This window comes from Pelophylax lessonae (genome assembly GCF_965119305.1).
Source record: "Pelophylax lessonae genome assembly, chromosome: 5".
In the NCBI taxonomy this organism is placed as follows: Eukaryota; Metazoa; Chordata; class Amphibia; order Anura; family Ranidae; genus Pelophylax; species Pelophylax lessonae.
In genome coordinates this window covers 232,281,569-232,295,926 of record NC_138772.1, presented here as the reverse complement: position 1 = coordinate 232,295,926, position 14,358 = coordinate 232,281,569, and the positions used below count along the sequence as shown (strand labels likewise).

The 14,358-nt window shown below is 45.4% G+C and overlaps 1 protein-coding gene across 1 annotated transcript in view; it reads left to right on the top strand.

The window, feature by feature from the left end:
* PKD1L1 (polycystin 1 like 1, transient receptor potential channel interacting) overlaps positions 1 to 14,358 on the top strand; it is a gene marked incomplete at its 5' end in the record, with an annotated part of 292,229 nt that overhangs the window by 84,327 nt on the left and 193,544 nt on the right. The window contains one exon of the mRNA XM_082258926.1: positions 526 to 668. Coding sequence (XP_082115052.1) covers positions 526 to 668 — 143 coding nt within the window. The remainder of the gene's footprint in view (positions 1 to 525; positions 669 to 14,358) is intronic.

Sequence of the window (14,358 nt, the reverse complement as noted above, 5' to 3'; positions counted from 1 at the left end):
GAGACTGACAGTCACTGATCTGTACTCAGAGCAGACCCCAGAACTGAGCAATCAATGGTCTTTGATTGTTCAGTTCTCGGGTGAAGAGCCAGCAGGGGACAGCTGCAGCCATTCATTCTGTAGCCATCTAGGTGATGTCTTGAAGAGTAATAAAAGTAATTCTGATGGTTGCAGGTACTTATTATCACTACATAGAAACGCTTGAAATACTGTTTGGTTTGCCAGGCAATGCTGATGGCCACTGTCAGACTTTAATTCTTCCAGAGTCATATTTGAACATTACTGTATCAAACCTGCAAACAAATGTGTCCTTTAAACTCATTACAAAGTGAAATAAATAGTTACTATATTAGAATGAAAACATATTTTTAATACTGTTACTGGCTGTCATTGCAACAATTACATTGTTTATTTGCTTCAATTATTGTGTTGCAAATTGGAAAAAAAAAAGATTATTATAGTATTAGGCTGAGACTTTTCCATTTACGCTGGAATAATTTTCTAGCTTTTTCTCTCTTATTCTAGAATCGAATGGAAAAAAATTTGGGCGATCACAACTGTACCTTAGTGTCCATGAAATATCTCAGAAAATTACATGCCAAGTTCAGCCTAGATACGGCACTGAAGTTTTTACAATTTTCAGCATTTTCTGCACATCCGGCAAAGAGGTAGGAACAGAAAGAGTAGTTTTAGAAGCAAAGAACTCTTCATAACCTAACCATTATACATGCAATAAACAGCAAAGTTTTACATTAGGTATGTGCACTCAAATCCTGCGAGACCTGGCTTCAAGATTTGGCTGACTTAGGGGATGAGAACTGCTTAGAGGTCCCTGCCAATTTGTGCTTATGTGCAAGGGAGTGTCAAATTCAAAACGATATCATCCATAAAGCATGGCTATGTTTACTGACTCGTCCTTATTTATTGCCCTAAATGCCGATTGCTACAAGCCTCCTTTTTTCATTTGATTTGGCCTTGCGCCATTGCGAACACATTTTGGGTGCAGATCTTCAAATTCATGCTCAACTTGATGGGATTCCCAATGTCACTTCTCTCAAGGGTGTGTGTCCTGAGACTTTTGCAGGATCTAGTGTTAAATCTTACTTCACTCCATGAGCTTCTTTTTCTAGCGTGGAAAATGGTGATCCTTCATCTCTACAAGCCCTTTAGTTATTCAGATGTGTGCCCCTTAAAAAAATAGGTTTACTTAAGTAGAGGTTGCCCATTTTGTTTGCTTTTTTCACTTTGTCCTCACATTTCCCCCTCACCCGATTTAAATGTTCAGCTGTAATAATGTGGTAATTATGTAGCAATGTAGACACAACTACCCCTGTAATCACCTGTATTCTGCATTGTATATTATCATACATTGTAGCCTAAATTCTTTACGCAATAAACTTAAATATGAAACAAAAATGTATGTGCACTCAAGGGTTAATTCAAAATAGTATTTTGTGATTTTAAACTATTCTAATAAACTACATTTGGTATTTTTAGGAACAGATCTGGGGGTTCTAATCTTTTAGAATACATGTATAACAGGCATCAAGAGATGCCTGCATTAAAGTGGTTGTAAATCCTTACATATACCCACTGAAGTGATTGGTGTCAGGGGATACACAGATGAAACATCTCCTACACAATCCTCCTGTATAAGTTGTATCTGTTTTTCTGCAGCCGTCAGTACTCTGCATCTGTTCAAAGTTCATGCATTTAAAGCTTGTCTGAGCTGTCAGAAAAAAGGGGGAGGAGAGCTAAAGCTACACTCAGAGCACACTGCAGAGCACTGCAGAGTTCAGTGAGGAGAGCTATGAGAGCTGATTGAAGGGAAGGGACACATCCCCTGCACACAGCACACAGGGACAGAGCTGAGGCTTTTCAATCAGCTGGAGGTCCCTCCCCTGTCACCTTTTTTTCCCTTGATGTCAGGAAAACTTGTCAGAAGCGATTCATGCTGAGGAACGATGCAGCAGACAGAAATTATACTTTTAATTAACGCTCTTATTTGGGACAAGTACACACTATAGGATTATATTCTTTATTTATATTTTATGTATGAGGTTTACAGCCACTTTAAAGGTCAGTTAGGCTGTTCACCTCCCCCACTTATCTGCTGGTCCATAACAATGATGGGCAACCTTACTGAGCAATCACGGATGTAGAAGATGGGAATATGCATGAATTCTGACGATCAGCTCTGGCCAAAATAAAGAGTAAAAATGCAGTGCTAACTATAATTGCTACAAAGACCATAGAAAGGTAGTGGTGGTGTTCCGTGAGAATTACCTACCCGTGAGAAAAATCTACCCTTCGTCACTTCCGGTGCACGGCACTGTATGTAATGCGGCGGTTACATTACAATAACTTTGCTGCAATACGAGTGATCTCCGCTCCTGTCCCTGTCACTTCCCTGCTCTCGGCAAGTAAATATAAAAGCGGCGGCGGGTGTATGTAAAGATAAATCACGGAGCCGCCAGCCGCTTTTATATTTACTTGCCGAGAGCAGGGAAGTGACAGGGACAGGAGCGGAGATGACTTGTATTGCAGCACAGCTGTTTTATGTAACCGCGGCGTGGGTAGGTTTTGTTCACGGTACACCGACATATTTCTATACTAGTGCGCATGCACACTTGTCAGCTCCTCAGTTGTCCCATTAGGTATCCGGGGCTGTGAGCATGCGCACTGCTGCGCTGCTCAGCTGTTCCTGGCCGGAAGTGACGAGGGTAGGTTTTTCTCACGGGGTAGGTAATTCTCACGTTACAGTGGCACCCTCCCGTATGAGATAATAGTATTAACCCATGTGACTACACCGAAAATAAATAAATAAACTAAAACATCAACAAAATGAATTGTGCCCCAAACTAGTGATAGCATAATAGCAAGAATGACCAAAACACAAAAGAAGCTTATGTGCATATGAACCATAAAATGACAGTCAATATAGAAACTTCTCAAACATTAAATATACAGTCTTTGCAGTTTATATGTTATAGTAACAGTCAATATTGTACATATTTAATTCTCTTTCAAAGACACTTCTTGTAAAATATGACTGATAGTCCACTATTTGAATACTCCACCTGATGTATTAGCAGTTCCCCTCCATGTGTGGACCTATGTATGTATAGGTCAAAAGTGCATTTCCTCTTTAAATTGGGACCACCATTATTATTAAGCGTCTTTTCTCCTGGCATACACCTTTTAAGTGCTTGGTAAGTATTTGAATAACTCCCAATGGTTGTGTCCAGCTTACAGAAAGGGAGGGGAGCATTCCATTATCCACACTATGAGGTTAGACATTGCTTAGCTGAAAGGGAGGGCTTACTTTTTGGTAGTATGTGGCCGACAAAGCAAAAATATGTGAAGCTCTGCAGTAGACCATATTTTATCCTGTATTGAGAGCGATGGATGAAAGAAGAAAGTTGGCCAATACTAGTATTTAAAGGTGCACACCAGGAGAAGAGGCGGCCACTGCTATTACAGATCCCAATTTAAAGGGGAGAAAGCTCTCCTGACCTATCCATATATAGGTCGGTGTATGAAGGTTGTCTGCCAGTATATACAGTAGAGGAGTCACTCAATGGGGTTGATTTATTAAAACTGGAGAGTATGAAATCTGTGGCAGCTGTGCATGGTAGCCAATCGGCTTCTAATTTTAGCTTGTTCAATTAAGCTTTGATGAAAAAAACCTGGAAGCTGATTGGTTTCTATGCAGAGCTGCACCAGCTTTTGCACTTCCCAGTTTTAGCAAATCAAACCCAGTATTTCATAAGTTATACATTCACTATTGCATATGATTTTATATAAAAATGCATTATGATAGATTCATTCTGGTTTCTTTGAGTATATTCCTTTTTGGAAGTGGTGGATCAAGGAAGAAAAATCAACCATTTGGTATTATTCAAATACTTACCAAAGACTTAAAAGGTGTATTCCAGGAGGAAAGCTTACATAGTTACATAGTTAGTGAGGTTGAAAAAAGTAATCAGTCCATCCAGTTCAACCTATGATGTGTGTGTGTGTTTGCTGCTAACCGTACATTGTATACCCCTGTATGTTGTGGTCTTTAAGGTGCCCATCTAATAGTTTTTTGAAACTATCGATGCTCCCTGCTGATACAACTGTTTGCGGAAGAGAATTCCACATCCTTACTGCTCTTACAGTGAAGATCCCCCTACGTGTTTTAAGGTTAAACCGCCTTTCCTCTAGTTTTAGGTAGTGGCCACCTGTTTTATTGTATTCCCTTTCTCTGAATAGTTTGTTCCTTATGCTAGGGTCGCCAGTACAGTATTTGTACATTGATATCATATCCCCCCTCAATCGTCTCTTCTCCAGAGAGAATAAGTTCAGTGCTTGTAGTCTTTCCTCATAGCTGATGCCCTCCATTCCCCTAATTATTTTTGTTGACCTTCTCTGGACTCTCTCCAGATCCAGCACATCCTTCCTGAGGACCGGTGCCCAGAACTGGACAGCATACTCCAGATGTGGCCGGACTAGAGTCTGCAACTTAAAAGCAACTTAATATTAATGGTGGTCCCAATTTCAAGGGGAAATGCGCTTTTGACCCATACACATATAGGTCCACACATGGAGGTGAACTGTTAGTACACGAGGTTGAGGATTCACATGATGGATTATCAGCCATATATTGCATGGATCGAGAGAACATATATCGCAAGGAGAAGTGTTTTTGAAAGAAAATTAAATATGTAGCGGGGTTAAACATGCCTAAAGACACTGTTTGATATGTGGGAAGGAACTAGGCTCCCTCTAGTGGTAGCTGCATGGAATTTCCTGGGCTGTGACTTCCTTTTCACAAGATGAAGAAACTACATCTCCCAGGCTGCTTTGCAAGATCCAGGGTGCACGGCTGCACCGCACGGCACTATGGGGGAGGTTATTTAAAGGAAGAGAGAAGCGCGCGAAAGGGGGGCCTTTCTGCGCTGGACTCTGAGGAACCAGCGAGCGAGAGTGAAGGACTGACACTGGATATTGGGCCAGAGCCTTTTAGCCTGGAGGGACGACGTGGAACCGTCCCATCTCAAGCACGAGGCACATTCCTGGAGGTCATACTGCTGTTTGCCGAGACCGGAAGTCATCCGCCAGAAGGACCCCGCGCGGCTGGCATATAGCCAAAGGACTGAGACCGCAGTGGAAGCGCGCGAAGGAGAAACTTCTGTTGGTGAGAGGGCATATGCCCAATAACTGACTTTATCTGCTGAAGAGACAGTTTTATCTACAGATAGCGGTAGCGCAGCAGGAGGTGATAAAACCCCGGGGTTTATCACCATACTCTCTCAGGAGACTCATAGACAAACAATACGGTCTGTAAAGGAGTCGCCAGAGGCTTATCTCTCTCGCAGAAGTTATTGCTCAGTTACGCAGACACCCTGCGGTGACAACTAACAGCTCGTTGTTTTCTCTCTCTTGATCTTTATTCCTAATTTGGATTACAAATGAGCTCTATTCAATAACCTTGCTAGCGAAGATCAACAAGAAAGAAGAGAACTCTGGGGGAGGGACTCAGATAGGCCCACCTACCTGGTACTGTGTCTAGCCTTAATGCAGGAGGAGTGTGGGGGTATTCTTTTACCTTTTTAAAGCTGTTTTAAATAACCTTTTATGGACTTGTATTGTATTGTATTGTATCTCCCCTATTCAATTTGATATATAGTAAACTAAGTTTGGTTAATTACAATCTTGTGCGTTGTTCCATTGTGTCACCCAGAAGGACTACTATTCAAGAAGGTAACAAGGTATTGTTGCATAGTGAAGTATTGTATTCCAACCTGTGTATCTATTTGATAGTCCAGTCCTATTCTGGGTCAGTTGTGCCTGAGGAGGGATCGAGCCAATTTGATTGGGTTGTTAGGCAGGGTGTAGACCCAATAATATAATCAGCAGCTCCTGCGGGGGTGGTGCTACACGTGGGGGCTCGTCCGGGATTTCTACAGTCCTGCAACACAACCCTCTCAGCCCCAGAATCCCCTCCCACGCAGAAATGGATCCTGTCGCTGCTGCTGAGTGGTGCAAGGAAGAGAATGTCATAGTGGAAAATGGCCTGGTGGTTGAAATCAAGGGAGAAGCCTGGACTGAAGAAAAGCTCCTCCCTGTTTTAAGGGCACTATCCACAGACAGGACATTCTGGGTGATTGACATAAAAACTGACACCACTGCCCCACACACGTATGCACTGTGTGAGTGGAGGAAAGGGGTCCCTGATTATTTCAATGGAAACAGTGTAAAAACTATTGACCAAACAGAACTTTTCCTGATACATCCAGGAGTTCCTACTGCGGGTCCCTCATCCACCACCCATGGGGTATCCAGCCAAGAAAAAGGTGTCCAAGAAGGGCATCCTGAGTCATCACCTTTGTCGACTTTTAGCTCAGAACTGTGTGCTGTTCTTGGGGAGATTGTGGCAAAATGTAGCAGGGACTCCTCGAGCTATCTGATGACTGGATATAGGAAGCTCCGGACATTCTCTGGGAAACAGCCTGTGCCTTCAGCAGAAGATGGGTTCGAAGAGTGGCTAGATACCGCCACTCAGGCTTTGGAGGAATGGGAGGTACCAGAACAGCACAAGAAGCAGAGGATCACAGAGAGTTTAAGGGGACCTGCATTAGAGGCTGTACGTAATCTAAAGCTTAGCAAGAAGAACTGCACTGCACAGGATTATTTGGACATTCTGCAAGATGTGTTTGGTCGGACGGAGAACGCGGCTGAACTTCTCTACCAGTTGGACCACTGTTATCAAGAAGAGGGGGAGAAGTTGTCCGAATTCATTAAACGTCTGGATAGGATTATCCACCAGATTCTGTTAAAGAAAGGAATAGACCCCCGGAAAATAGATGAGACTCGTGCACGACAGGTTCTGAAAGGGGCTCAACCTTTAGATCCCATTGCCATACTGTTACGAACTCGTCGAGATGGCGGCATTCTAGAATACCCCGATCTGATTCGAATGGTCAGAGAGGAAGAGGTCATGTTGGACAACAAGAAGAAAAGTCGGCAGTTTGACTCAACTGCCCGGGTTGGAGTGATAAGTGTGGAAGAGGGTGACTCTCAAGTTGAACTCCTAAAGACCCAAGTGTCTCAGTTGATAGAAATGGTGTCCATCCTGACTGGTCAGGTATCCACTCTACCCAAGGGGAGTATATCGGAGAGGCCAGATGAACCTGTTAGTCTCAGCACAGATCCAGAGCCACGGCCTGTAAGATTGTTAACTTGTTTCAACTGCGGGGGAGTTGGGCATGTTAGAAGGGTATGTCCCAGCTCAGGAAATGCTGCCGCGAAACCTCGCGAGCCAGCGGGAAACTTCAGAGGACACCGGTGAAGGAGTCAACCGGGTGTCCGCCAGTCTTAAGGGACTCCAGAAGTGGTGCAGGATCAGGGAAACTGAGTCAGGGGGTCAGACCCAAATATAACACCCCCAGTTCTAGACTCCGGGTTACTGAGGGAAGGAAAGTCAATGCACACCGGATTCGGCGGGGGCCTAGATCAAGGAAGAAAAAGGAGAAGAGGGCCAGGGTACAGAGAACTGAATCAGATAACAAGGCTACATCAAGAGAATTCCCAACTAACTTGGTCGGGCCCTCCCCAGTGGTCTCGGTTCAGGTGGAAGGAATTTACACAAGAGCCCTCCTTGACACAGGGGCCCAGGTGACTCTTTTGTATAGAGACTTCTATGATAAATATCTTACCCATCTACCTTTGCAGAAGTTGGAAGATCTGGAGATATGGGGTATTGGGACCCAAAGTTTTCCCTATGACGGGTATCTGCCAATCAAGTTGACCTTTGATCCATCAGTGGCTGGTGAAGCGGAAACCTTCGACACCTTAGCGGTGGTCTGTCCTCGTCCACCCGGGGCCAACAAAAGCTCTCTCATCGTAGGAACAAACACTGACCTGGTAAGGCGCCTTCTGATACAACTGGTCCAGGGACAAGATGCTCAGGCGCCAAGGATCCATCCCATGCTACGGCAGGCCTACCAACGATTAGTGTTGGAGCAAGAGACCCCCGCAGAAGGAGTTGGACGACTCTGGAAGCTGGATAGAGCAGAAAAGGTCTTACAGCCAGGAGAGGTGGCCTGTTTTAAGGCTTCTGTTAAACTCACATGGCAACAGCCGGGTCCCTTCATTATCTTTGAATCAGGTCAAAAGGAGAGACAGAGAGGGATAGAAGTGATCCCTGAGGTGATCCCTTTGAAGGTGTTACAGGAAAACCGTGGAAGGGTTTTAGTGAGTGTCAGAAACACCTCTATTACACCAGTGAAGGTACCGGCCAGAGTGCTCCTGGGCCAAGTCAACCCGGCTACCCCAGTTGCCCCCATTGATTTCAAAGAAAAGGAACAGGGTGAAGCGGTTATAGAGGAGCTTTGCTCTGGAAACGCTGCCCTCCCGCCGGAATGGGTGAAGAGGGCCAAGGCACAACTTGCTCGATGTAGGGAAATATTCTCTAAGGACGAGTTTGACGTGGGATGTGCCAGGAGCGCCACTCATAAGATCCGCCTGAGTGAGGACAAGCCTTTCAGGGAGAGAGTCCGGCGAGTCCCCTTAGGTGACTTAGAAGATCTACGTCAACAGCTGGCAGAGCTCAAAAAGATCGGGATTATCCGAGAATCCAGGAGCCCGTATGCTTCCCCGATAGTGGTAGTCCGAAAGAAAAATGGATCTTTGAGGCTTTGTATCGACTACCGAACGCTGAACAGAAGAACCATCCCAGACCAGTATACCACTCCTCGAATCGAAGATGCCCTACAGAGTCTGTCAGGGGCGAAGTGGTTCAGTGTGATGGACTTAAAGAGTGGGTATTATCAGATCCCCATGCACCCTGAAGATCGGGAGAAAACAGCCTTCATCACCCCTGTGGGGTTCTTTGAGTTCAATCGCATGCCTCAGGGGTTGTCCGGGGCCCCTGCTACCTTCCAAAGGCTGATGGAGAGGACCGTTGGAGATATGAATTTGATAGAGGTACTGGTATACTTGGATGATGTTATCGTGTTTGGCAGAACTTTAGAAGAACATGAGGAGAGGTTGGAAAAGGTCTTGAAGAGGCTACATGAAGAAGGTCTGAAACTTTCTCCTGAGAAGTGCCAATTCTATCAGTCCTCGGTCCATTACCTGGGCCATATCGTGTCTGAAGAAGGGGTGGCCACTGACCCGGACAAGCTGGATGCTGTTGCTTCCTGGCCGAGACCCACAAATGTGACCGAACTCCGGTCATTCTTGGGCTTTTGCTCCTATTACAGGAGGTTTGTGGAGGGGTTCGCCCAGATTGCCCGACCCCTAAATGAGCTCCTGAAGAATGAAGAAGATGATGTCCCTGAGTTGGTAAAGCCGGCGAAGTCCACCATGGGCCCCCGGAAGGCTAAGGAATCCATCCAGGATCAGTGGACCCCGGAATGCGAAGGGGCCTTTGTCCAGCTGAAGGAAACCCTAACCACTGCCCCTGTGTTGGCCTATGCGGACCCCACAAAACCATATGAACTGCATGTTGATGCCAGCCGAGATGGGCTGGGGGGGGTACTTTATCAGGAGCATGAGGGTCATCTGCGACCTGTTGCCTATGTGAGCAGAAGCCTACTGCCTGCTGAAAGGAATTATCCTACTCACAAACTTGAATTCTTGGCCTTGAAGTGGGCAGTGGTTGACAAATTGAAAGACTACCTGTACGGGGCTGAATTCATTGTCAAGACAGATAATAATCCCCTCACCTATCTGTTGACTACGGCCAAGCTGGATGCAACAGGACATCGATGGTTGGCTGCCCTCTCTAGCTTCAATTTTAGCCTGAAGTATCGGCCAGGAATCGGAAATAGGGATGCAGATGCCCTATCCAGAAGGTTGCATGTTCCACAGGAACCTGCGGAAGAATGGACTCATTTGGCTCCAGAAGGGGTGCGTGCCCTATATCAGGGAACTGAATTTCGATCCCGAGGAGGGTCAAGAGCAGAAGAGATTGGGGTTTCGGCTATCGGAGTACCCAAATGCTACTGCCAGGTGACCCAGGTTGAAGGGGAGGGTTTGCCCCGGCTGTCCAAAAGGGACTTGCGGAAGGAGCAGTTGGAAGACCCTTTGGGAAAACTTCTCTTGGAAGCCCTGGAGATCCAGAGCCCTGAGTTGCTTCTAACTGACTCCCCTCAGGGGGCCCGTCTGTTACATAGAGAGTGGACCCGGTTACAGATCAGAGAAGGAGTGGTCTACCGGAGAGGTCCATCTGAAGATCTGGAGGAGAAGTGGCAACTGTTCTTACCAGCTAAATACAGAGAGGGAGTTCTGGCCGCTCTTCATGATAATCATGGCCATCTGGGGCCCGAAAGAACCTTTCAGCTTGTCAGGGACAGGTTCTACTGGCCTTGTATGAGGGCCGAAGTTGAAGGATACTGTCATTCTTGTGTCCGGTGTATACAGAGGAAGACTCTGCCACGTCAAGCAGCCCCAATGGGCCATCTACAAAGTCAGGGACCCATGGAGCTGGTGTGCATTGATTTCCTTTGCTTAGAGCCTGATCTGAGTGGCCGGGGGAATGTCCTTGTGGTAACAGACCATTTTACCAGATATGCTCAAGCATTCCCAACAAGGGATCAGAAGGCCTCAACGGTAGCCAAAGTTCTTGTAGAGAAGTTCTTTGTACATTATGGGTTACCACAACGCCTCCATTCTGATCAGGGAAGGGACTTTGAAAGCAGACTGATCAAGAGACTGTTAGATATGTTAGGCATTCAAAAGACTAGAACCACTCCCTACCATCCACAGGGGGATGCTCAGCCTGAACGATTTAACAGGACTCTTTTGGATATGTTGGGGACTTTGAGCTCAGAGAAGAAACAGCATTGGGGCAGGCACGTAGCTGCCATTGTGCATGCCTACAACAGCACTGTCAGTGATGCTACTGGATATTCCCCTTATCGGCTGATGTTTGGAAGGGAGGCTCGGTTGCCAGTGGATTTGGCCTTTGGCATTTCGCCTGATCATACCTCTTCAGCATCGCATAGAGGATATGTGGACCGACTGCGGAAGAGTCTGAAAGCGGCCTATGACAAGGCTCAGGCCACATCTGATCAACGTGGACTGCGGAATAAAAAAAATTTCGACCTAAAAGTTCGGATCCATGACCTGCAACCAGGGGACAGGGTTTTGTTGAGAAACTTGGGTGTCCCGGGAAAACACAAGTTGGCAGACCGCTGGAAGTCCCAACCTTATGTTATCTGCAAGCAACTGCCAAACCTACCTGTGTACCAAATTCGGCCTGAAGGAAGTGTGGGTCCATTGAAGGCTTGGCATCGGAACCATTTGCTGCCTCTCTCTGAAGCGGTTCGTATGCCCCCTGTGGAAGACTTGTCAGAGGCCCCTTCGACTTCTCGCCGGTCCAGACCAGTTACCAGATCTCAGACGACGCTCCCAGATGAGGGAGAGGGAAGTTCTCCATCTGAAGATTTGGAAGATGAAGAGGAGGTACCTGACTGGTTGTGGTCATCTCAGTTGCCAGAACCCACACCTGCCTCCCTGTCTTCGTCTGACTTGGCTGATAGAGGAGCCCTTCGGGCAGAAGCCCCTGAATTCATACCCTTTCATATGCTTCCAGAAGAAGCAGCCGAGGATGAAGATCCTGAGGAGGAGGTTGCACCCTTCTCTGAAGAAGAACTGACCTCTCTTGAACCATCAGGTGCCTCTGTGTTGGAACATGAGGAGGGGGACATGGAAGAATCCTCAGAAGTGCCTGATCCTAGTACCTCTGAGAGCATGCCTCCACGGGAACAGAGGGAAAGGAGAGTCATTCACCCACCTAAGAGACTGACCTATGATCAATTGGGTGAATGTTCGGAAGAAGCTGTTTTTACTTCCAAAAGATCTCCTGACCAGCCTAGTTCCTCCACTGTAGATTTGGTGGGGGACAACCCTAGCTCACCCCCAGGCACAACTGTACAAGCCACCCAAGTTTTGGGGGGTCTGTGAGAGATCATGAGAACAAAGTATTGAAGTAGAAAACGTTTGCATTTAAGTTTGTACATAAGGATATTGGGTTTGGCCATTATATATAAGCACAGTTTTTGATGTTCACAATTTGGTTTACTTTGTGAGTTAATGTTTGCGCACATTTTGTTGCTCTGACCTCACTATGTTTTTCTCTTTCTCACCTTTTGATGTTTTTTTTTCAACACAAACTTTAAGATGTAAGTGTTTAAGAAATTGCAAAGGCACATGTGCTTTTTAAAGGAGCACTATATTAACACTGTAGAAATCACTTATTTGCTTATTAATTGCACTTTATCGTTTTACTGTTGCACTGCTATTAGAATACAAAATTGGATGTATTCAGATTGACTTATTTCAGCAAAATGTTAATGTTTTTGTTGTATAATGCCAACCTATGCACTAGGGTACATACTGTTGACCTCTTTGGGGACCAAAGTTTCTCAAGTGGGGGGAGTGTGTAGCGGGGTTAAACATGCCTAAAGACACTGTTTGATATGTGGGGAGGAACTAGGCTCCCTCTAGTGGTAGCTGCATGGAATTTCCTGGGCTGTGACTTCCTTTTCACAAGATGAAGAAACTACATCTCCCAGGCTGCTTTGCAAGATCCAGGGTGCACGGCTGCACCGCACGGCACTATGGGGGAGGTTATTTAAAGGAAGAGAGAAGCGCGCGAAAGGGGGGCCTTTCTGCGCTGGACTCTGAGGAACCAGCGAGCGAGAGTGAAGGACTGACACTGGATATTGGGCCAGAGCCTTTTAGCCTGGAGGGACGACGTGGAACCGTCCCATCTCAAGCACGAGGCACATTCCTGGAGGTCATACTGCTGTTTGCCGAGACCGGAAGTCATCCGCCAGAAGGACCCCGCGCGGCTGGCATATAGCCAAAGGACTGAGACCGCAGTGGAAGCGCGCGAAGGAGAAACTTCTGTTGGTGAGAGGGCATATGCCCAATAACTGACTTTATCTGCTGAAGAGACAGTTTTATCTACAGATAGCGGTAGCGCAGCAGGAGGTGATAAAACCCCGGGGTTTATCACCATACTCTCTCAGGAGACTCATAGACAAACAATACGGTCTGTAAAGGAGTCGCCAGAGGCTTATCTCTCTCGCAGAAGTTATTGCTCAGTTACGCAGACACCCTGCGGTGACAACTAACAGCTCGTTGTTTTCTCTCTCTTGATCTTTATTCCTAATTTGGATTACAAATGAGCTCTATTCAATAACCTTGCTAGCGAAGATCAACAAGAAAGAAGAGAACTCTGGGGGAGGGACTCAGATAGGCCCACCTACCTGGTACTGTGTCTAGCCTTAATGCAGGAGGAGTGTGGGGGTATTCTTTTACCTTTTTAAAGCTGTTTTAAATAACCTTTTATGGACTTGTATTGTATTGTATTGTATCTCCCCTATTCAATTTGATATATAGTAAACTAAGTTTGGTTAATTACAATCTTGTGCGTTGTTCCATTGTGTCACCCAGAAGGACTACTATTCAAGAAGGTAACAAGGTATTGTTGCATAGTGAAGTATTGTATTCCAACCTGTGTATCTATTTGATAGTCCAGTCCTATTCTGGGTCAGTTGTGCCTGAGGAGGGATCGAGCCAATTTGATTGGGTTGTTAGGCAGGGTGTAGACCCAATAATATAATCAGCAGCTCCTGCGGGGGTGGTGCTACAAATATATTCAATATTGACTGTTTCTATAACATAAAAACCGTGAGGACTTTATGTTTAATGTGTGAGAATTGTATATGTTGACTGTCATGTTATGGTTTATATGGACATAAGTGTCTTGTTTTAGTAATTAATGCTATTATGCTATAACTAGTTTGAGGCACAATTTATTTTGTTGATGTTTTGGTTTATGTAATAATTTGTGGTGTAGTCACACAGGTTGATACTATTATTCCATAGAAGAGGTTGCACCATTACTTGGGTATGGATTTTCACAGCAATTATAGGTAGTGCTGTATTTTTACTTTCTTTTTTAAGTGTGGGAACACATGTCAGTGTTGGCTGCTACCCATTCATTCTAAAGGTTTCACATTCACTAGTGTGGTTGCATTGTATTATTTCATTAATATATATTTCTCTGGCCAAAATGTTAATGATGGAGCTGCCCAGGTGTAAGCACCTTTTGAGTTATGTGACATAAGTTCATCCTAGTTAAAGAAAAAAAAATGTAAAGTTTAATTCCATGTAAGGCTACATTCAGACCTGAGCGTAGCGTTATCGCGCGTTTTTTACAGCGATTTTTACCGCGATTTTTACCGCGATTTACAATCGTTTTTACAGGCGTTTTTTGTGTAGGCGTTTTTAGATTGAATAGAAACCAATGGAAAACGCCTGTAATCTGCCCAAAAAGAAGCTCATGTACTTTTT